The sequence below is a fragment of the Haemaphysalis longicornis genome, unplaced genomic scaffold, assembly GCF_048455015.1.
Source record: "Haemaphysalis longicornis isolate Haplotype H1 unplaced genomic scaffold, Haemaphysalis longicornis Haplotype H1 scaffold_295, whole genome shotgun sequence".
Lineage (NCBI taxonomy): Eukaryota > Metazoa > Arthropoda > Arachnida > Ixodida > Ixodidae > Haemaphysalis > Haemaphysalis longicornis.
Window position 1 is genome coordinate 159921 of NW_027526334.1, and position 24376 is coordinate 184296.

Sequence of the window (24376 nt, forward strand, 5' to 3'; positions counted from 1 at the left end):
AGCACCCGACTGGCCCCGTAGCCACGTGCTGAACGTCGGCCAGTTGGTGCGAGCCCCGAAGGGAATGCATTAAGCGTGCAAACGTTGCAATTCCCGGGCGATATCGCATACCGAGCAGACCCATTGTCAGCCGGTATTGCATCCAGCAGAGACGAGCAGGTGCCCGGTGATCAGAACGATCCGTGTTGTAAATATGATTTTAACTGGCTCTGTGTGAGTCGTGCTCTGTGTGAGCGGGCGACGCGGTCGCCGGAGGCTGTAACCGCTTGTATTGTGGTCAGCCTCGAGCGCTTTGCAGCTCGTACTGCTGCAGGCGCGTTTTTTTTTATCTCTCGGATTCGTATCTGCTACACGCTCAATGTCTCTCGCTGAAGTTATCCCACCGAAGGAAATTCCCCCTGAGAGTTTCACGGTGGTGAGCACCCGCAGTTTGAGGGAGGTATACGATACTTCCGTGACTCGCGGGCGGCTGGGCGAGTGGCCGCAAGACTTTGCGAAGTTGTGCCGCTCCGCTACCTGGCCAGGCATGTAGCGAGCTGATCTCCACTATCCTCGCTCTTGCCGCTGCGCTGAAGGGAGGGAAACGCGAACGTGGCGGCAAATATCAGCCCCAGTCGCTAACCCGGAGTTCCTGACGCGCGCCGCACCTGACCGAACCTATCCCCACATGCTCGCACGTGTTCGTCGGTGCGATCGTCGAAAGGAGCACTGCCACGAATTTGGCAATCCCTAGACGAGAGGCGCACCCGGGGACCATATGCTGTCCGCCGGCATCGCCTTTGGCAGAACAAACCTCCTCCGAACGCAGCACGAAGGTCCGTTTTGTAAATATGTAAATAGTAGGTCGTTTTGGCTCTGTGTGAGTCGCGCTCCGAGAGGGAGCGGGCGACGCTTTCGAGGGTGGCCGATAACCGCTGGTACTGCGGTAGGGCTCGTGCGCTATGCAGCCAGGCTGCTGCAAGCGCGTTTTTATTTTTGCCACGGACCCGTGCCTGCGAGGAGCGGATGGGAGTTCTGCCGATAAAATCTCACCCGATAAGGCCCCACGAGGCTCAGCAAGGGTGGCGATTCACCGCAGTCTAGGGAAGCCGCGTTGAGCTTCCCCGACTCGCGAAGGGCCGGATAAGCGAGCGACCGTAAGACTTTTATTAAGTTGTGTCACTCTGCTTTTAACATCGGGCCGAGCGCACAGCGAGGAGCCTTTTTGCTTCTCGCTCGTGCAGCGCGTGCCACAGCGCGAAGTGCGGATCCCTCAATCTATCCGACTTCATGCAGCCAATCGAGAGGCGCAAACCACGGCAAAATACGGCGTACACGTTGGGACTCCATCCCGGTGGCCGTAGTCGTCGGTTCCTGTCGGGCTGCCGCTGTTGGCTTCGCTGATGGGCGACATTTTCGCCCTGCGGAAGCACTAGGCATGCGCGATGAGGACGAAGGACCGCGATATTCACCCGTTTGGCTTTTTCCGCGGGCCTGATCACGCGTCCCCACGTCCGAGCGGAGCGTTGGCGCGGGGCGACGTTTCCGCCCCATGACCAACCCTACCGAGCGCCAGCGAGCGCTAACGCCACTAACGCCGCAGCCACGGAGAGGTTGCTTCGCGACGAGTTTGCCCCCTCTCCTCAGTGGCGGGCGGAAGCGCGTCACGTAAGACGACGGGCCCACCAATTGGCCCAATAAGCCCACGTGACACGCCAGGTAGACCCTCTCTCATGGCGGATGTCGGAGAGACACCGCGGGAGAAGGGCACGCCACTCAATCGGCGGCCTAGGGAACGACGCGGGCCTCACGCCCTTCGTTCCACTATTCTTCCCTCCATGCCTTCGTCGCCGATAGCGACGTTTTGGAAGGGGGGGGGGAGGATGGCCGCCGACGAAGCGAAACTGGGAATGCCGGCTACCTTCGATGCGACCACTGTTACGCCCTACGAAGCCGTTAGCTCTCCCCAGTTTCTCGCGACACTGGCGTTACGGCCACTTTTTCGGCCCGAGCCTTTGCGCGCCCCTATCGCTGTTCCCGGCAGGTAGTTTTGGGTTTCGCCTTTCGTCTCCCTTTTGCAGCACTGTACCTTGGCTCGGTCCCCAGCCCGGTTTTCTTCAGTCTTCAGTTGCCGCACCCCACACGGCCCTTGCCACACGCCATCCTGCATCGACCGGCGGCTTCAACGTCGCCACTCGCCAGGGCCGTGGCACACCCAAGCAACTCGGGCGCTCCGGCGCTTTATAGGGGCACTCCCTCACGATGCCTCGTGCGGCGTCGCTCGCCGCGGCTTCTCTCCTTGGCGCCTTCGACGAGCGCGCCCTGGGTGCTTCTTCGGGACCTTCAGCCGGTACGGCACCCTGCAGCTGCGGCTACCTTCCACCTCCGGTGGCCCTCTCCTGCTGCAGCTGGTCGAGCTACGCCTGGCAGCTTCAACCCTCGAGCCTGTTGCCCAAGCGTCCGGCGTGAACCTGCCCCGCGGTCTGGCGAGTCATCTAGACGGCCCCTGCTCGTGCCGACCACTCTGGCGTCGTGTCGAACTTTGGAACGGCGTGTCTTCGAAGTGTGGGCGTGTGTGTCGGCGTGTACTCCAACGTGCGGACATTCGCGGACTTCTTGGGCTGGGGACCCGTTGTAACCTCGTAGGGTATGTGCTGTGCCTGCAGTTGTCGAGCCGGTCCTTCAGACTGGGCTCGGTTTTGAGGAGGGGGGGGATGTGGGGATCCGCTTGATCCCCTTTCCTCCTCCCGCGAGCGCGATGTTCGAACGAGCGCGCTTTCCCGCGCACGTGACGTCACCTCGCGGGCCGACGCGCCGGCGGGCACCGACTGCCCTGCCGCCGCTGTCGCTCCTCCTCGCCCGGGAACCTGCCTCCTCTCCCCCTCTCCTTATAAGCACGACGCGCGCGCTTCGCGCTCTCTCTTGCTTTTGCTCTGGGCTCTTGCTCCGGCTCTGGCCCCATGGATAGGGGAGATGGGGGAATGGAGGAGATGGGAGTCGGATACCGGGGCGCTCCTTGTCCCCGGCTGGCTCATCTCCTCCCCGCCGCGCCGGCCGGTCGGGCGCTGTTTGGCCCTGATCGGACGCGCAGGGTAGGCCTCTGGTCACCTTGCGAGCGGCCCGCGTGCAACCTCGGCCATGGTCGCCTGTTTGGGCGACGCCGTAGGACGCGCGTCGTTACAGTGTAGTTCTTAACCCGGTCTTGGCGTTATTATGCACTGTACGACACGGCCAATAAACCCCATGGTTCGTCCTGGCCCTTTGGAGCCTGTCGTCGCCTGTGTCGGTGAGTCGAACCCGTCGCGGCGTCTCCCTTGTGGACGCCGCGGACCTCTCTGGGGCATTTTGGATGGGTCATTTCCGGGCGAAGGGGGAACACCCTGAACCCCACTTAGCCCGCAGGGGACCAACGAGCCCACTTTGGCGCTCGACGTCTCGAACGAAGCTAGCCGGGGTCGTTTGTTATCCCGTAGCTAGACCCAGTATGCCCACAAAGTGTACTGTTGGGCGAATTGGTAGTTCTTAGTAAAAAAAAACAGCTGCAGCGCAAATAGAAACAAGGACACACAAAGACGATGGGACGAGCGCTGACACGCTGAACAGTACACTTCGTTAAGCTTTATTTCTAGTTCATCAGGCCCATTTTCTAGTTTAACCTCGCACCCTTCGATCCTAGTTACACTAATTGCAATCACGGTCAGCACTCGTCCTGTCGTCTTTCTGTGTCCTTGTTTCTATTAGCGCTGCAGCTATTTTTTTTTTAAATGACCTACCAACTCGCCCAACAGTAGACTTTGTCAACACAGAAGCATGCACGGACAGCATAAATTTCCGCCCTCAGGGAAACAAAAAGGCTTTCAAAGCACTGTTTTCTGCCACTGTCTGATGCAACCACAATGTTCATTAGCCAGGCCGCCTCCACCTTTGTTGGCCACCACATGACCTTGATAGGGATAGCAAACAACCGCACTCCACTAGGGAACGAAAAATTGTTAGCGATACGAGAAACGACTAAAGTTGAGAAGACTCATACAGCTGCAAAGAGATGCAGTGACAAGAAAAGGCAAGCAGAGAACTAGACGGAAGAGCGCGAGGTGAACATCCAGGGGAAATTGCTGTATTTCCCCCTGCGGAAAAGCAGTCCTCAACCTGCAGTGGGAGGTGATGGCTGCTGATGACGAAGAGAACAAGCCACCAGTAGAAGTGTGGCCCCCCTCACCTTGTCATCCAGGTGGGAGAGCACTTCGGCAGGCGAGCTTCCCCGCACAGCATCGCTCAGGGTGCCCGACCCGAGCCCGTGGACAAGGCCCGTGAAGGCCGCCTCGTACACGTGCAGCTGCTTGTCTGTCGAGCGCAGCTTGTCCTTCAGGGCCTTGATCTCCTCTTCCAGGGGAACCACCAGCGAGCGCAGCATCTCTGCATCTTCCTGCGCCTGCGTCCAGGGAAGCAGGAGGAAAACGAGGAGGAGGAGGAGAAGGAAGAGGGGGCGCCACAGACACACCTGCAGTTGCTGCCAACATCACACGTTTTAACTCGCCAGCCCTGTGGGACCTCACTTTTGCCACGTACAGTCTTTGCCAAAAGTTTATGGGCCACGTAAGATGATCCCCCATAATTCAAGACAGGAGCTTGCCTCTCGAGTAAATATGAACTGTTGATTCCGGATGGCTGCTAAATGCACCCTTCTTTCTTACTGTCGCATAATAATTCGATCACACTTGAACAGTAGTTCCTTTCAATTCTTTGCAGCCTAGAAAATTTGGCAAGGATGCACTTTTGTGCTGTTTTGCAATTATCAAGATAAGCGGCCAGTTTTACATTTTTGGGGTGACGAATTTGCAGTCTACCTGCCAGTAAACTGTGAAATTTTGTAAATGACGAAATCTTGGTCTTCGATCATTTCATTTCATTTCAAGAGAAACATTCGTGCCAGGGGGAAAAAAATGCATAAAACCTGCAAATCTGTGCTCCAACTCATGCAATATAGAAAATCTGGCCAGAATTGCAGATTAAAACAAATGAGGTGAGAAGATGCAGAGCAGCACTGTGCTTGCCAAGAGCAAGTTTTCATTCAAAGGGAAACACTGGATTTGAAGCGTTTTTCTGTGACTTTTTAATCTGCGTTGGCAATAAAATAACATTTTGATCAAGAAAATATACTTTGGCAATAAAACTACCATTCTGATCAAAAAAAGTTGCACAAAGTACACGTTTCTGACGACTCGGCGCTAGCTAAATCTCTACCTTACAGGTGTAGCAGAAGACCAGTGCCTTGGGGCAGCTTCCCACTCAATAGCCAAGCTCAGGACAGGCATGTTCTTGTGGTAGCAAAGAATGGCAAACTCGCAGGCTGTCATTTTATAAAGCAAGGATGCAGAAATGATAGGGGGCAACTTACGTCCAGCCACAGCTGCAAACATAAAATAAAATTTCTTGGCGACTTTGGGTCTAAAAACTAGTGCCTTCTTTTACCAGCAGTAATTCAGTCAGCACCTCGGACAAAGCCAAGCTCTGGACAGGCATATTCTCGCGGTAGCAAAGAATGGCAAACCCGCAGGCTGTCGTCTTACAAAGCAAGGATGCAGAAATGAGCGGGGGTAACTTACGTCCAGCCACAGCTGCCAACACGAAATAAAATTGCATCAGAGTGCAGCGACCTTTAGCGAACCACTCAGTACTGTGCCGCCATGTTTCATAAGAAGGCGAATGACACGGTAGAGCCTCAGGTCGTTAACAGCATAGCTATTTAGTCAGATTAACCTGAAGCTGCGCTCATTGACAGAAAGTACAATGGAACCTCGTTTTTACGAACACTGATATAGCGAATTACCAGACAGTGAACTACTTTTGAACTTTGCTTGGTCATGCTTCATTTCAATGACACTCATTCCTTTTTAACGAAAGGGAAACTGTGAGAGCCACGCACACTATCGGTTATAACAACAAAATATTTGACCACTAGGCTGAGAAGCTATTTGGAAAAACTCCCGGCGCCCAAAACTGCAGCAGTAGAAAAGGCCCCTTTGTTCGCGGCCATTGCGGAAAACTTCATCCTGCTCAGTGCTGTGAATAGCCACTAGACAAAGATAACATCCTTCCTCGAAAAAGTACGAACGCAGGCCTGTTTTGTCAAATTAACTTTGTTCTGTTGCTACTTCCTGTTTCATGTTCTCGTTCATTGAGCTTGAAATGCCACAAGGAGAAAGATAACAGTTACCTTGTTTATAGTAGGTTCAAAGATTAAAATATTGCGTTTGTATCGAGATTTTTGCGGGAGCCAGATTATCAATTGGTCTGAACCGATTTTTAGCTCCACTGTTGCAACAAATATTGGATATAACGAACTAAATTACTGACCTGATACTACTGCATTATAACGAGGTTCTGCTATAGCTGTGTACAGGTAAAATGCACATGCCTGCTAAAGGCGTAGATGTTCTGTATAAAGACTTAATTTTCATGTTGACCTTCTCGATGAGAAACCAACTGCTGCAGCTCTAATATTGTCTGTCGAGGGAAGCCGGCAAAAGCTGATGGGACAGAGCTCAGCCGACAAAGACAGGGCAGGCAATGCAAGCAAGAGACATGGACCTCCCCTTACCTTGCGCATGCTTTCCTCGAGGTTCTCGACGGTGTTGTCGCTGGAAGAGGAAAACGGGTTAGGACTGAGATTGCCCACTTTCTGCTTTAGGGACTTGGTGACCACCGCCAGCACGCCTTCCCTTTGTGGGGGGAAGAGCAAAACAGGAGCAGGAGGAAGATGAGGAAGAACAAAGAAAGAGGAGGAGGAGGAAGAGGACGAGGAAGAGGAGAGACACGGGAGCATCAGACACACCAAGGCACGGGAGAGAGGTGCACACACCAGGAGGAAAGGAGCCCGGATGGCAAAGGACAAAGAGAGAGGGGGGGAGAGAGAGAGAGAGAGAGAGAGAGAGAGAGAGAGAGAGAGAGAGAGAGAGAGAGAGAGAGAGAGAGAGAGAGAGAGAGAGAGAGAGAGAGAGAGAGAGAGAGAGGAAAGAAAACTGTCAGAAAGGAGAATCGTTCCCGTTTCCCAGCATTCCAGAGAAAGACGCACATCAACCCGACATCACACACACATGAATCCACCCATGCAGATAAAAGGGGCAGGGTGATTAGAGCGTTCAATATACAGGGTGTCCCAGCTATCATGCACCAAGATTTAAAAAAAGAGCAAAGGCGTAACTCGAAGAAAACCTAGTGCATAATGTTCGCAGTACTGTGAAGAAGCGGAGAGTATTTTTTCGTTAACGAGACTTAATTAACTAATTGTAATTAATTAACTCGAGAAATACTGTCCTAATCACTAAAGTGTCAATGATGCACTTGTAGGTAACCACGAGGGGCATCTAACGGCGGTATTTTCAGCGATGAACTAATTGCGTACACATTTATTCTGACTGATAAAGAAAACCCGCGAAATATGAAAAATACCACGTGACGGCGCCTCCGCGCGCACCGTAAAGCAACGCCCTCAAACAGGCTGCCTCTGAGTTAGCCAGAATGAAATAGACAAAAGAAAGAAAGAAGAAATCGCGACCGAGTTTGTTCCTTATCTGCACACGCGTCCCGCGAATCTTGCTGCTGCTGCTCCTTCCATGCATGCTATTATCAAGGTGATGCGCTGTCTCTTCGGGCGGGTAACACGCAAAGCAGTTGCTTTCAATCAGCTTTGCTTGGGGACGCTGCTTCACAATGCGCGCGTAAGCGTCGTCACGTGGTATTTTTCATATTTCGCGGGTTTCCTTTATCAGTCAGAATAAATGAGTACGCAATTAGTTCGTCGCTGAAAATACCGCAGTTAGATGCCCCTCATGGTTACCTACAAGTGCCTCATTGACACTTTAGTGATTAGGACAGTATTTTTCGAGTTAGATATTTAATTACAATTAATTAATTAAGTCTCATAAACAAAAAAATTACTCTCCGCTTCTTCACAGTACTGCAAACATTATGCACTAGGTTTTCTTCGAGTTACGCGACTTCTCTTTTTAAATCTTGGTGCATGATAGCTGGGACACCCTGTATATACACAATTTTTTCAGTCTACCACTGTATGCTTTGCTATGTACCTAGTCAGGATAACATTAGCTCACTGACAAGACTGAACAGTCCGTAAAGCAAAAGCCTCATTTGAAATCATTTAACCCTTGTTATTCTTTCATGAAAACTCTCATTGCCATTTAAATATTCCAGCAGGCAAAGAACCATTATGCAGTGATGGTAGCTGGCGAGAAATAGGAGTAATCTAAACAGATACAATTCATGTGTCGCTAATAGAGAACAGCAACCAATTCAGAACACCAGGCCAGCCATATGGTGTCTAAGAAAGATGCAACTACAACGAAGAAAACTAAGGCTGCAAAACTTGCCCATTAGCAAAATTCAGTTAGTGCCACCCCTGACAGAAATGATTTGATTTCTGAGTGCTAGTGACATCACCCGACTGTTTACGCCAAATGCAAGCATCACTGCTAAAATGTTAAACAGTCGTGTGACCAAGGTGGAAGCAAAGTGACAGCAGCATCAAGACCGTACGTACTACTTGATGCCTTTCAGTTTCATACCCCTATATACAAGAGAGTAATCTGTTGCTGCAATCGCGTGCTGTCATGGCAACCACACATGCAGCTGGAGGTGTTCCTCTCCTACTTGGTCAGGCTTGCAACATGCCTTCTTACAGCCATTGACGACAAAGACAACATGGGCAGCATCGTTTCTTCTTGTTCAGTTGCGGGAAACTTTTAAAAATACCCGACAAAGAAGCCTTTTGTTAGCTGTACCTTTATACAGTCACACCTCATTATTACATGCCAGCTTAATGTGTAATCGCCGTTTAAACGTAGCTGCAAAGATTCTCTACCCAGCCCCCATTGAACCCCATGTATTGGCTGCCTGCTAAATTAAGCCGTAGCCACCCATTACCCATCAAATGGCTAGTGCATACTATTTTCTTTCTTTTACACACACAGGCACGAAATCGGCAAAATCTCATGTGTGCAGACGTTCGATGCTCGAGCTGCAATGCTCGGACGACAGTTGCCAGTGATAGCGATGTTCAAACATGGCCACCACGATATATTTCTTGCTCATACAGCTGTTGCCAATTGCAGCGCACAAAAACATGGCCTTTGAGGTTAGCTCGTGGTAACACGAAGTAGCTGCCGGTAGGGGGTGTGAATTCGCTGTCACAGTCGAACCCAATCCAATCCAGTTCAAGAAGTAACCGCACAGAAGTGCATTTTTTTTTTTCATTCCGCCAGTGTCATGCGAGCTTTCGCAGAGAAGTGGGGCCTCATGGACAAACTGGTTCACAGCCTCACCGACTTCGAAGACGCCGACATCGCAACAAGTCCGCCATGGCAAAAAGTGAGGAGGACGGATTTTTTGCTGCCTATCTGCAAATAATGTCTGCCAGAGTCTGTATGTTTGAAAGCAACATGTCGTAGTTCTTTTCTGGCCAATAAGTAGCCGTTAAACTGGCATTAGCGGTTAATCCGTACATCGTTTAATGCAAACATAAACGTCGTTCCCAGCCGACTACATATTAGCAGGGTTGGACTGCAATACTAAAATACCTTGCACTGGTCTTTTAAGGACAGTAACTGCAGTTTACACAGCCACAGGCGACCGTTGAACTTGTTCACCAGTTATGCAAAAAAAAAAAAAAAAAAGAAAGAAAAATTCTGGGGGTTTACCAAACCGAAGCTACACCTGGGCTACAAGGTGTGCCATAGTGGAGGGGTCCGGATGAATTTTGTCCGGCTGGGAAGTTTTAACGCGTGCCGAAATCTCGACACAAGAAAGTTTTCTTTTTCCGCTTCCATCAGAAAAGCAGCCACCACGGCCAGTATAAAACCTGCGTCTTTCGGATTAGCTGCGCAGCACCTTAGCCATTGAGCCACCACAGAGGGTGAGTTAGAACGATCCTCCACTATACGTGATGGCATGCTCATTAAAGCATGGCTCTCGTAGACACTAGCACTGGATTCCTCTTTAGTAAATACGCGACACTCTATGCTTCATGCACCTCGCTGACACTGAGTTCGCGTTACAGGAGTCGCAAACGTCCCCCACGACAAGAGGAAGGGCTACTCCGGGTGGCAGACTTACTTGTCAGGCCCCTGCTGCTGCTGCTGCTGCTGTTGGCCGGCAGCCGCCCTGAGGTCGTGCAGCTCCTGCTCGAGGCGCTCGGTGTGCCTTCGGCAGCGCACGAGCTCCTTCTCGTAGCGGTTGGAGGAGCGCAGGGCCTCCTGGGCGTTCTCCTTGAGGATGTGCTGCAGGGAGGCGAGCTCCTCGCGGTGCCGCCGCCTCTCCGACTCGAGCTCGTTCTCCTGCTCGCACTGGGCCACCAGCAGCAGCGAGCGCGCCTCGTCCAGCTCTCCCTGCAGTGCCCGCAGCTGCCCCGCCAGGGACTCCCGCTGCTCACGCTCCGCCTGCAGCTCCTCTGCACCACCAACACCATCGTGACACGTTTTTGCAACAGCGAAGCTGTTTAGCAAATCATAGTTTTTCATGTCCGCAGTTAAAAGCGTGCGCACGTGAGCGCAGGCCTCGCAACAACCGCCCGGCATCCACTGCGCACGTTCGTCAAGTCAGGCGTACCCACTTAACAAGATTGGCCAAGATTGCGGCAACCGCCCGGCAGTTAAAAAAAACCAAGAAAATGCCGAGCGCTCATATGCGCGTGCATCGTGGCGACCGCCCAGCACCCCAGCACACGCTTATCAAGCCAAGTAGTATACCTACTAAGGGAGATTGACCAAGACTGGCCAAAAGAACTCCAGCATTCGCCACAGTCGTGGCAACACTTGCTCGGCGCAAGAAAGATATCGTAGCATACCTCCCTCCAAGGTGATGTCACATGAGTATTACATCCAAAAAATGAAAGAAGCTCACACTTATAGCCACAATGATGGAGTAAAGGTCGTTCGGCACGTAAGAAGGAGCAAAGTGGCTGCAATCGTGGACTGAAACTGTCATGATGGTTGTGAAAGTTGTGTACAGCTTCGCTACCTTCAAGCCTTATGCGTTAGTGTGAGCTTCTTTCATTTTTTTAAATGCGTCGGCATTTTCACGTCCATCCCTCAGTAACGCTCTATGTGTTGCACTTTCGCACCATACGAAAAAGCTATTACTAATAGAAGCTGCTGGGGCCTTCGTATTTCCATAGAGACCTACATTGCTCCAGAAAAACATCTTCTCACCCATGCATTTGTGTACAGTAGTGAAGCCGAATTTAAAGGAGCCCCGCATATAGACCTTAATAGGGATTTGTGGGGTCTTACACCATTGGTTATCAGAAAAAGGCCCTGGGGGCATTCCTGCTTTGGTATCGCACCGTTAATATGGCAAGTGGGAAAATGTCTTCCCAGCAACGCATGCGTGTAGAAGTGAAGCCAAATAATTTTTGTCACCACACCCACTCGGGAGTTCTTGCAATTTTTTTTTGTTTCCCCTTTAATTTTACTGCACCACAAGGACGACGGTCACTGATCAGGTCCCATTCCACAACTTGTGCTCATGCACCGAGCAGCTATGCCAGCAGGAAACATCGGTGCCGGACCTTTCACATGCATGAGCATGTTGTCTTAATACGAGTTTTCACTTCGAAAAACTCTTTCTGTTGCGTTTTGTGTTTTGAATAAGCCAATAAGGAACTGGACTTGCCATGTTAGGCCTGGGTTACAGGGGCAGACAAGATTGAAATATAAAGTGCCTGCTGCGTTTCCCACTTGGACAATAACAGAATGAATAAGAAGAAATGGTGGTCGGTTACACGGGTTGTTGTCACTCGCGAGGATTTCGAGCCCCCAAAATACCTTCAACATTTTGTAGAAGCCAATTTTGTAGATTCACAAAAAGCACTGACGTCTCAAAAAGAAGAGGAAATGTAAGGGTGACACTGAACATTTTCTCAAGCTGGCACCAACTGTAAGCACTTGCACAACACACCCGGCATACAGTTTGCACTAGATCCAGTAACACTGTCGTGGCACTAGCATTGCCACTCGTGTCATTCTTTGAAAGAAAAAAAAAATGTTTGGGTAGCCCTAAGAAGGTTGCTCGCAAGCACGCACGACTCAAACACCCGTAAGTGCTTAGCAACCACGTGCAGTGGCCAGCAATCTTAAGTGAATTTCTAGTCAAGTCCTCCTACACTACAATCCAATACAATCCACTCGTACAGCAGCAGTACATGGTGCATGGCGATATCTGCATGGCGAAGAAATTTATATTAACACACAACTGCGTTTTTAGTCAGGTCCTCCTGAAGCAAAATCCACTCGTAAAGCAGCAGCACATGGTGCATGGTGATATCCGTACAGCGGAGAAATTCATATAAGCACACAAACTTCTGCACAGCTTGCTTTTGAGACTCCACTTGTATGCTTTCCATAGCAGAACCGTTTAGTTCCACACAAGAAATCATATTTAATATTTGAACACATGAGGTTGCGAGAATGCCCAAGTAAAGAAATGCTGAGTAAATTAACTCCAACATTCACGTCGATTTCACAAGAACAATAAAATTAAAACTACCCACCACAAAATAAAAAAACACACAAGCAGTACTCAAAAAGCGGGCAATACAACAGCCTCAAAAATAAAAAGACATATGAAATTGCCGGTTAGGCTCTAATTCTTTCCTTTTGGTCCTGTTTTTTTTAACTAGGAAGATTAATAACTTCAAACTTCTAGGTAAAGTTTTGCCCTGACTGGACATTTATGCTTTTACTAGAAGCATGACGTATTAGAACAGCATGTCACTTAGGATAATTTATTACCACCCAACGATGCATGCCAGAGTCGTAAAGAGCTCACGCCTGCTGTCCAATTGAATACCAGACATGCGCTGCACTTATTTTATTGCTCTTCTATGCCAAACAAACTGTCCGCTTCTTCCTTGGTCACTGGGCAGCCGGCCAAAGGACAAGCAGTGACGAGTGCTCCGTCTTCAATGACAGGAAAACAAACATGGCAATACATAGGAATGTTTTTACTGTAATACATGTGGCAAACCTGACTTTCACCACTAAGGAAGTTTTAAAAGGAACTGCGCCTTGAAGATAGTCAGCCCGTTCAAAACTTCCGGAACTAGAACACAGATTCCCACGGGCAAGTTTCTGTGTGTTAATCCCTTTTTCATTTGGCACTAGTGTGCCTGAAGCTATCCCTTTCCGCCCTGATTTTTTTATTTCAAGCAGAACAATGTTTTCTGTGTTTTCTTAAATTTAGGGTCCCATAGGTCCTCAAACAAAAAATAGAGCTGGAAGTGCAAGCAATAACAGAATTATTAATGAGGCAATTAGTTAGGACATCTGGCAATTAAAACGTTTCTGTTGTCAAACAGAGACATCACTTACACATATTTTCGAAACTTTGTGACTACATGAGCCTACAAACAAGAAATGAGCTTCGTAATGCACTTATTTATAGATTGACAAGCCTGGGAATAAAATTCGGACCGCCATTTTTTTTGGCCTCAACGTCGTAACATCGTCTTCACCGGAGGAGCTTCTTTTTATGAAACCATAGTGACATCCATCGCAATAGGAATCAATGAAAAACAATTCCCCAAAGAAACGAGCAGTTTTGGTTTCGTTCTCTATGCGCTTTCATGTGATGGCGTCAATTGACACCACCAGGGCCGAAAGGGCTATACTAACCAGACGAGCTGTCAGTGGAAAGCTCTACACGACTGGAAGGGCTTAGGCCAATCAGCCCTCTGCCGCTATGTCTCCTGCAGGAGTAGAAAAGACGATGACATACCTTCTTTCTGCATGAAGAGCTCTTTGAACTTTGCCCTTTTGAGTCCGAATTCAGTTTCCATGGTCTCCTTCTCCTTGCGCAGTTGGAGCAACAGCGACCCTTCCTCCGCATCTGGAACGGGAACGGCTGCGGTGATTGCAGCAGGGCCCCCACAGTGAGCACTTACTCGGCTCGAAATTTCAACTCAGATCACTGGAATTTCAACTCGGAGTCCAGAGTGGGCAAAAGTTTGGACAAACAGCCCCTCACGAAAGCTACTGAAGTTGCAAACTGCCGTTCCTGGAGAGATAACCCTGGCAGTAAAGTTAAAGCAACGCAAGCGGGGGAAAAAAATGTCCCACGCATGAGCACATGCAGGCACAACAGGAAGCACACATCGAGGTTCAAGGATGTTTGACATTCGCTCGTTATTTTCCACTGTTCTTTTTTTTGTTTTGCGAAGCCTTTGGTGTTTTGCGAAGCCTTTGGAATGGGCCTAGCTTGGCAGCTTCCCGGTTTCTCTGTCCCAACTTTTTTTTCCTTCTGGTTTTGTACGGCAGCAGTCACTTCACAATTACCATTGTTTGTGCTCTAGTTCAGTTGTATTTGACCATAAGACAGGTGCAGCAGCGGCTTTGAAATTTCTTTCTTACAACAGAGTTGAATGCCAGGCAAACAACCTGCAAGATATTTTCCGTCTGAAGTGATTTATACGAGACTAAACATTTAACAATGCTGCTTGCAGACTGTCTGCTTTAGAAAACCCTACTGCTCCCCTGTATTATCGGAGCACTTGATGTCAATTTATCATTTTACTTATCAGGCAAAAAGCTTGCGCAGTTGTGCTTCACATAGGAAACACAGTTTACGTATGGTAAATCGACGTATAAGCTGTTTATCTACAATAAAGGCTTGAGCTCTGAAAGTTTTGCTACCTAATTCTCTGCTCAACTAACATTTCTTATCCAAAATCTAAAAATTCGAGTTAATGGCATATTACTGCTGGTTCAAAAATTGGAGAACCTCCGGTCAGTCCCTTCTAAATGCCAAATGCATGCACTATTCAAGCTCTGTTATGACAGCCACCCCAGCCACTGTTTTTTAGCTTTTACACCTTACTGTTTCGTACAAAAGTCATTTAACAATATAAAAAAATCCACCCCAGTCAGAAAAATTAAAGACAAAAAAAGGCATCTGTTCTGACAACTCCCCAAAGCGAAGTAAATGTCAAATGTTCAAGCGGCAGCTCAGGAAATAACTTAAACCAATTGCAAAGTCAACTTTGATGTAAGACATTTACTAACATCTTGTGCTGCGTGAGCTCCTCTGTGGGTTGGAAAGTCCCTGTGACTGGATATTATGGGGGGAAAAACATTTTTCGTGTGTTAATTACAAAATAAAATGAAAAAATTAACGAAATTTACATAAAAATTAAATTATAGAACTTAATTAACAAAATAAAATAGTTGTAAGTAAAACTATAAAGCTAAAATAGCTTTCATTGAGGGCAATGCAAAGTCAACTGCCCAGTTTTTACTCATAAAGCCCTGTTTTGCTATTTTAAGTATGCATATTAAATTTTTCAAATGTATTTTCGGTTGCCGTAAGCTCCCTTCATAACATAAGCATCACTTGTGTGAAGAAGCGTGGGTTAAAGAAGGAAGGCAATCATCGTCCTGTGCTCTCGTATGTAAACGGAGCCGCTAGGCCCCTCCCCCGAGAGGATGTACTGGTCCGCTGTACCTTTTACATGATTCACTGGTCATACTACAATAAGCACGTAATAATTACGGGCTTTCAATCTAGCACTCCTAATGAAAAAAAAATTAAGTGGCATAATTCCAACAAAACAACAAACACCATTCCTGCCGCAGGCATAGGGAGTAGAAATATGTCAGCCAGGTGCACACTGCCCCATTGGTTATGTATATACTTTATCCTGCTAGCGATGTATTTACAAGTCTTGCTACGGAAAGGCATGCCCATTTGCGGTTGTCCTTGTTAAGGCACAACTGCTGTTAATTTTGCAAGAACATCTTTTTTGTAAACTGTCACGCCAGCAAATATCGAAGCATTTTGTTTATAACAGCGCGTGTCTGAACCACTTCCCCTACACTGCATTTAGCAGTAAATCGTAGCAAGCTGTTCGCTGCAATTTACTACTTCGGCATCTGCGTTTTGGAGTCTACATTGCAGCATTTGCACTTTCACTGCATCTGCAGCGTGGGTGAGTTGGTCTGGCATGATATACCAACAGGGAAAGGCACAGACACAGCAATGTGTGCCTTCAGTTAACAATTTACACATTTATGCAACCATGCCATACCAACTCAAAGCTACACTCTTAAATATTTCATTTCCAGTATCAGCCTCCATACCGTCTTTGTTTTGTCCAATGTTTGCATTGTTATGGGCACATGGTGCCATTGAAAAGGGCACATAGAGCCCTTTTCATGCACGTTTTAAAACCACTGCTCATGTTCCCTTCATATTCTATTCTTGACTTCACCATTAAGTGCCAAGACCAGGCACAAATATTCTGTATATGCAGCCTCGCTGCAAATTCACAAGGTTTTTTAGAAGCTTTAGCACACAGTGTGACTTCACTGATCACAGGCAATACCCATGAAAACCCTTTACTCAACTTATCACATTCTTCCGCTCTTCTTTGCTATGCCATTACATTTTTTCTCCTTAAACGCAAACTGCAATCAAATTTCACAACGGCTAAATTTGCTTTCCACATACAGTACCTACCACAAAACCAAATAGGACATGACTGACCGCTTTGTGAAATGCATTGTTAATCAGAAGCATTTAAAATGGCTCTGTAGCAGATGACGCGCTGCACCTACTGGCGGGTTGTGCGAACGGCCATGAAGCAGAAGTGACATCCTGACCGGCCGGCTGCTTGATCCTCCGGCCAGCTAGGAGAACTGATCAAGCTCCGCTGGGTGCTCTTCTTCTACGGCTGCCATGTGCACAATGCGGTTGCACGCAGGTTTGCTTTGGCTGGCCGGCCGCTTGCTCGGCGACTGCAACGTCACTTTAGCCTGGCCGTAACGGCCACGCTCTTCTTAATTTCACGTTCAAAATCCCCAATTGTTGCTGGTTGTTTGCGCCGTGCACACGCGCGTTCCTGTTCTCCTGTTCTCATATCTGGCCGTCCTTTTTGGCAGACTACGTGGAAATCTGGTTTTCAAGAGGTAGAAATTTTCAGTGTAGTTAAAGCAGTATATTTCGCATGGACCTCCCATGAATACTGAATGCCTGTCCTGCAATCTAATTCAAATTTGAGTTAGCTTGGTGATGCAGAGCATGAAATTGGCTATAAACTGCACAGGTGCTTGCACAGACCACTCAAGTGTTCTGCACCCTACCCCCCTGGCAAATTTTCGGTCACGTTTGCATGCATCCACGAGCAATTCATCCTCAAATGCATGTTTTGACCCTCTTCCTAACACCACTGTTGTCAGACCTTATACCCTGCCTTCGACACAGTAGAGACAACCCACGATACATTAAGACCAAGGGATGCACTGAAGACAAAGGAAGTTAAACTGGATGTATCATGCACTCATGTATAACTACAGGTGGTATTCATTGAAAAGTTTAGCTGTCAATTCCTTCGCTTGGAAACACTGGAAACGGCCATGGACATGGCCGAGACATTTCCTTCTCCCCTCTCGGCAGGTGGAAGCGCAAGGCCCCGGCGCCTCTTTTGTCGTTTCCTTAACAGTGAGTTAGGCACCCTGAGGGGGCGGACTATTGGCAACAATGTTGCCTCCACAGTGCCGCACGCAGCTTGTGGAATCAACTATAGCCTGTTTTGGTCAGGGACCAGGGCCTCCTGATGGTGTGGGTGTGGCGGGTGTGGTAGCAAATGAAGATGAACTATCACTTGTCATACCTTCACAGACTGTCTGCAAGAAGTTTCAGGGCCTGCTTTTAGCAACAGCAACATTTTACCATTTCACTGAGTTGGTAACTGTGCAGTCAGTGCCTGAGGATTTTCCCTTGGGACCGGGAGGGCGTAAAATTTGGGTCCCAGGATTCAACAGCAGTGGATTGTATGAAATAAGATATGGTGCTAACAACCCCTTTATTCATTACGAATCATGGCTGAAGCCCTTGCTTGTTTTGCATGACACCGACGTTGTTAAGCAGTTTGGTGTGGTTTACGTCAGCAAGAAAAGAACGTGAACGAATTTGTGTTCGAGGCATCAGTTTTTTTTTTTATTCCTTCTTTCAGAGCAAATGCAAAGTCTTCTACGCAAGCAGAGGAAACAATGTATATACCACACGACAGAGCTTGTTGGTGAGAAATAAGGGCTTTACAAAAGTCACCCGCTTAATCTTTGTTGCGGAAGATAAATTTGACAACTTCAAGACAACCAGGACAAAATTGGCTGAATGGTAAGCCAATCAGGTCTTCCAATATGTCGTGTTTTCTTTAATAAATGAGTGACTCAGTCGTGCGGGCATTAGTCGTTCCTAGAGGTATGAATCAGCCGCAAAGCAATTGAGGTTGCATCAGAGCCAATCTTCAGAACTCAAATTGATGACACGGACTGGCCTCCGTAATGCCCCAAAAGCAAAACGACGTCGGCATGCTTCCTACGGCGCAATGTTGAGCTGCCATGCAACTGGTGACATTCGAAGTGGAAGTTTCTAGCGCCCCAGAAGAGTTCTTACCGGTGAACATACTCTTACGCGATACGTAATCGAGCTCTGATGAGGCTAGACACCAAAAAAGAGGGGTATATGCGTCAGGGCTTGAAGTACAGGAATCCTTTCGCAGTAACTACCACGACGGATCCCTCGATATTATCTGTTTGCATTTCGAACGATAGAGAGACAATAATAAAACGTAATGGAGCGTATGGCGTTCCGACGCCCAAAGCCTCGGAACATCGGTCCGTGCGCGGCAGTGCACTTGTGAGCTTTCAGTCAGCTGATGACCACTTTGATTAGACCAATACCAAGCACCGCGAAGTCACCCAAAACGCGGACCGAGACAAAACCTAACTAACGCTGCGCATTGTTGACAGGTTATAAAATTTTGTTGTGCGCGATTCCCACGATAGCGGACGGCCCAACGTCAGTAGGTTGCAACTGCTAAAGCTACCTGAGGTTTGGGGGCGAACCATTCGGTCGGAAATCGTCAACAAATTGCAGTTTAAGCCTAAGGGTCCCTTCAAAAGACAGTTTCAAGAAATGACAGGTGACTCACTTTCCGTGTCTCCATTTGCAGACTGATGATCCATGCTTTTAGCGTCCATGGTAAAGCGGTAGAATTAGGACGAAACGACTAACTCATGCTACAAAATTTCGTAACTTCATTTTCGGGTGCACACTCCGCATAGCGGAAGTTCTCAATGGGAGACGAAAAAAAAATTCACAAACGCTCCCACTGCCATCTGGGCTGCCTAGATGTCTGTTCCGGTCAGCTGAGCAAGCAGTCTGAGCTGACTGATTTATATCGGCTGTGATGTAAGGCATGAATTGTGGTCCTATAATTTTTTTCACCGCGTTCAGGACCAGAAAGTATCAAACAAGAGACGACCGCTGCAAAAACATGAGAGATTCCGGTTTCGGATTGAAATAGCAATCAGTTCGAATAGTATAATATAGATGGCACTACAGTACCCCGCCAAATCCAAACACAAAGTTTTTTGGCAAACGTGGAAGAAACTGTATGGTTTCAAACACTGCCAAACAGCACGACCGCATGCTGCTCCCATCCTCCGAACGCGATACCAACAAGACTGATTCTTCTCCCAGAAGGTTTACGAAAAGGCCGAGACCACCCCGATTCTAGCGCCCGCTATACCTACCCCACCAGGCATTGGTTCTCAAAGAGGGCCAGCCAGCGGTCCGCGAAGCCATTTTGAGTCCGCGAACCCTGCGTTCCCACACACACAAAAGGAACTCGCCAACTTTTTGGAGTCCATTCAGCCTATCTATCACACGTTCGCAGTTGTGCAGCAATCCGCGCAAGGTCGTTTCTGTCAACTCCTCCCTCACCCCTTCCGCCCCCAGATCAGAGAGAAGTTGGTAAAAGCTGAATGGGCCGGAACATCTCTCTTGTAAGCTGCTCAGTGATCTTGTAGGCACCGATGCAGTGTTTCCGAGTGCCAGAGCCACTATTATGGCCCTTCCGAGCAAACTAAGTTATCACATCAAGGACCACTTCCTAGAATCCGCCCCTGACCCATGGCTGGCGGTATTTTTTGAAGCTGACCTAAGTTTTAACGCAAACTTCGCTCAAATAAGCTATGCAATTAGGAAAAAAGAGAATGGCCATGCTCCCCACTAGCTCACTTCCCGTACTAGAACCCATGACGTATTATGGGCGCACGGGTTTATCCAGAATTTCGATTTGGGGGGGGGGGGGGAGGGGGGGGTGTCGCAGTCCGTCTTGGGGGTTGTTGGGGGTTGTTGGGGGGTGTGTATAAATCCCTGGGCAGGGTGCTCGTGGTTGTGGAATCTTTCTCTTTTTTTTGGGGGGGGGGGGTCGAAACCCTTCTGAGGGGTATTGGGAGGGGGTGTATAAATCCCTGTATGGGCAGCTGCGCGGCTGGCTGCTACCGGCAAAATCCAACGCAAGCTAAGCAGGGGTTATTATAGGCATGGAGGAAGACATGGGGCAGAATGAGTGATGATGATGGTTGGTGTTTAATGGCGCAAGGCCAACAAGGGCAAAGAGCTCCAAGAACGAGCTGTATGCGCTTAAATTTAATGCATATTATTACAGTAAGGATGCTGGTGTAAACAATGGAAGTTACGAACGCACACGTAAACATAGAAGCACCACTTCGTGCTGCGCGCACTATGTCGGTTATGCTGCACAGCTATCTGAAGCATTGAGTTTAAACTGGTCGACTGGCATAAGCGACAGTGTCTTTTGTGACTCTGTCGAGCATACCCAATGTTTCACGAAGCGAGCACTATCATCGGTAATAAACATTATCCAGGCACAAATCTGGTCAAAAACAAAACGAGGGGGTGGACAGCGGTCCCGAGGAGTATGGTGGCGCCATCTAGGAGGACTGAAGGCGTTCCGCCTTTCGCTACAGCCCTAGTCCGCATACTTACGCTCGCTTCAATACTTTCCCTGGGTACGTTATCGCAGACGCTATGGAATACATGATTCAGCGGAAGAATCAAAACTATGGCATAAATTATTTAATTTCTCAATGAATAAAGCATGGTTTGGTGCTGGACAAGCGCTGGGGGCACTATAAAACACCGAATCATTCGAATAAGACAAACTTGTATTTTGTCTGCATGGCCCTTTTAAGGTCTTGAGCCCACCTTGGCTTCATATCCCCTCTCTCTCTCTCTCTCTGTCATCGCAATCATTTTTATGCCCAATAATTCATATTAGTTTAGGTTTCTTCAGGAATATCCTCCCTTTCTGCAACTGCTTCGCACCTCTGTATTAAGTTATATACAATAAAATTAAAAAGCCAGCGAAAAAAAAAAAACATTTTCATTACAACGATTGAAACCTGACAGGGAACCCTGGAGCACTCCTCGCCGACGCTTGCGAACTCGTAGTGCCCCGCAGAAAACATTTTAGGTAGCTTACTTATCGCACATCTCGAGCGCGCATTTCTTTACACACAGAATTGTAGAAAGATAAACAGCCCCAAACTGGTCTCTGGTTCGTAGGCTTTTACGAAGCCCACAGTTGCGTTGAAGCCCCGCTCTTCACTGTCATTCCATGGTGTTCCAGGGGCTCAAATGTATTAACACGAAAGTGTTTTATTCCGGGATTCACGAAGATTTCACTTACGTCAAATCCGTCACGGAAATATCGCCAGTACAACGAAGCAAGCGGCCTGTAAAGGGTGCACCCCTTCACACAGGGTCTTCTTGCGGGGAAGCAACCTTTAGTACTAAAAAGTACGTTATACTTCGGGTTGTTCGTTTTCGGGTTTTATAGTTCAACACGAAAGTGTTTTATGTCGGGATACATCAAGACTTCACTGACGTCATATCCGTCTCGGAAATGACGCCAGCACACCTTTGCCGAAGCGACCCGCCAGCAGGACGTCGCTCGTCAAGCACACTACAAGACAGCCGCCGACCCGCAAATCATGCTCAGCTGCAGATTTCGTTGCACATTTCACTCTTGTGTTTTACCGATTCCGATGAGGAATTCACCTTGGCTGAGCTTCGCATCGCCCTCCGTATGTGTAGAGGCAGCAAATCTCCTGGTCCCGACTCTGTAACTACCGCCCTACTTCGGAATATGTCAGATGCTGACCAACACCATCTCTTACATGCCATCAACCTCGTTTGGACAGGACAAATACCACTCTGCAACTTATGGAAGAAGGGCCACATGATCTTCATCCCGAAGCCCGGTAAACCTCTAGATCTCCCTAATCTCCGTCCAATAACACTGACCTCTCACGTTGGCAAAGTTATGGAGCGTATGGCCCTAAATCGCCTTCAGAAACATCTAGAGGATACCCAAGCACTCCCTCACTCTATGATTGGATATCGCTCACAGCTATCTACTCAAGACACACTGCTTCGCATATACGAGGACATCCTTCAGTCTCCCAGCTCAGCCCAGCTGAAAGCCATCCTCGCTATAGACCTAATGAAGGCATTTGACTATGTGGATCACGACGCTATGCTCTCAGAACTAGCAGAGACAAATTGCGGCTCGAACATGTACAGTTACGTCCGGGACTTTCTTCAATCTCGCACCCTGACCATACAAATTGGCGACCACAAGCTTGACGCGGTACCTCACCCTCAGAGAGGCATTCCTCAGGGTGCGGTCCTCTCTCCTACATTATTTAACCTCGCCATGCGCCGTATCCACCGTGCTCTACAATCTTTCCCCGAAATTCAGTACTCTCTGTATGCCGACGACATCACTATCTGGATCAAGAGCGGCAGTCCGGGATTCATTCAAGACACCCTTCAAGACGCCCTCATAGCCGTTGATCAAGCAGCTCACACTATCGGTCTAGCTTGCTCGGCTGAGAAAACTTCATTGCTGCTTGTGCACTCCCGTAAGTGGAAACCACCTCAAGTTGTCCTTCATCACCATGACAACACCATCTACCCACAAAAAACTTTGAAAGTTCTTGGCCTTCACATGCAATCTGATGGAGGAGGAGGTTTGGCTGTGCAGCACATTCTCCGTCAGGCCGAACCCATTCTTAACATGCTGCGCCGTGTCACTACACGCTCCAGGGGACTCAAAGAACAGGACCTTCTTCAACTCCGCGATGCTCTTATCCTCTCCCGCATTCGCTATCAAGCGCCGTACGTCGTCCTATCGCGCACCTTGGAAGGGAAGCTTGACGCTCTAATCCGCAAAGCGACAAAAATTTCTCTGGGTCTTCCTATTACCACTAGCACCACCCGACTTGCGCAACTTGGTGTTCTCCCGACGGTTACTGACATAATTGACATCCACCGCAGCCACCAACGTCAACGCCTCTCCGAAACTGCAACAGGTCTTCATATCTTACGCACATTAGGATACCCGTCCCGTCCTCCCCGACCTCAAACAACTCCTCTAGACAGCAAAATACTCCAACATATTACCGTAGCACCTATTCCCCGCCACATGGACAAGGAACGCAATCCCAAACGCCGTCTTATTCGTGCCGCATACTACGCCAAGAAAGTAAACCGTGATACCGACAGCCGCCACGTATTCACAGATGCGGCATTTGAAGATAACCTCGGTGCGGTCGCCTTCATCACTTCAGAAGGTACTCACTACTCCATCACTCGACGCTGCACCTCCCCAGAAGAAGCCGAACTTCTCGCTATCGCTTTTGCCGCTGCTGACAACACATCCCCCGTCCGCACGACCAATATCTACACCGATTCGAAGTCAGCATGCTACCACCTGGCTCAAGGTCTTGCGTTCCCCTCCTCACTGTCCCTCTTCAACAACGTTAAAGGGCCTTTTCACGTGCACTGGATCCCTGGTCACGCAGGCGTTGCAGGGAATGAACGAGCTCACCAGCTTGCCCGCGAAGCTCTCCTCCGGGCCCCTGTCGACGCTCGCGACACAAATCCTTGTCCTCCCCCTCCGCTCCCCACCTTAGCAGACATTCTAAGCATACGCCGCACGTTCCCTCCCCTCCATTCCGGGCTTACCCGTCGCGAGCAAGTAGTCATTCGGCAGGCGCAAACATATACACTGCACACACCCACTCGGCTCCATCTGTTCCAACGCACGCCAGACACCCCTGTCCCACTCTGTCCCCACTGCCTTATTCCCCCTACCCAGGACCACATTCTGTGGGAGTGCCCCTACAACCCAACCCAACCACACAATTACACCGGAGAGTGGCTGGCTGTTGCGGCGAGTTTCCAACAGCAACGGGAACTGGCGGCCCACATCATCAGGGCCCTCAGCGGCTGCCTGGACCGAGGCGGCTGATTCGCCCTAACCTTCCCATGAACAATAAAGTTTCTATCTATCTATCTATCTATGACAGAGTAATCAACCAGAATTTTTTTATACAAATGCTGCTCACTCGCAGTAATTCTTGCGCTATCGCTCGCACCGGCAGGAAGCGTGGACAAGCACAGAACAACGCGGCCATAGATTTCTTAAATAGTCCATGAACACAAAATA

The 24376-nt window shown here is 48.8% G+C and overlaps 1 protein-coding gene across 2 annotated transcripts in view; it reads right to left on the reverse strand.

The window, feature by feature from the left end:
• The window catches only part of LOC144173151 (rab GTPase-binding effector protein 1-like), a 61948-nt gene extending 42773 nt beyond the window's left edge, over positions 1 to 19175 (reverse strand). Inside the window, exons 1-5 of one of the 2 annotated variants that reach the window (XM_077701661.1) lie at positions 18983 to 19174; positions 13771 to 13881; positions 10111 to 10444; positions 6581 to 6701; positions 4199 to 4411 (exon numbers count right to left, since the gene is read on the reverse strand). In XM_077701661.1, the coding sequence (XP_077557787.1) occupies positions 4199 to 4411; positions 6581 to 6701; positions 10111 to 10444; positions 13771 to 13881; positions 18983 to 19031 (828 nt within the window). In that variant the 5' untranslated portion in view covers positions 19032 to 19174. Of the gene's footprint in view, positions 1 to 4198; positions 4412 to 6580; positions 6702 to 10110; positions 10445 to 13770; positions 13897 to 18982 lie in introns of both variants that reach the window. The other variant, XM_077701660.1, reaches the window with a different exon arrangement.
• Positions 19176 to 24376: the final 5201 nt, after the last annotated feature.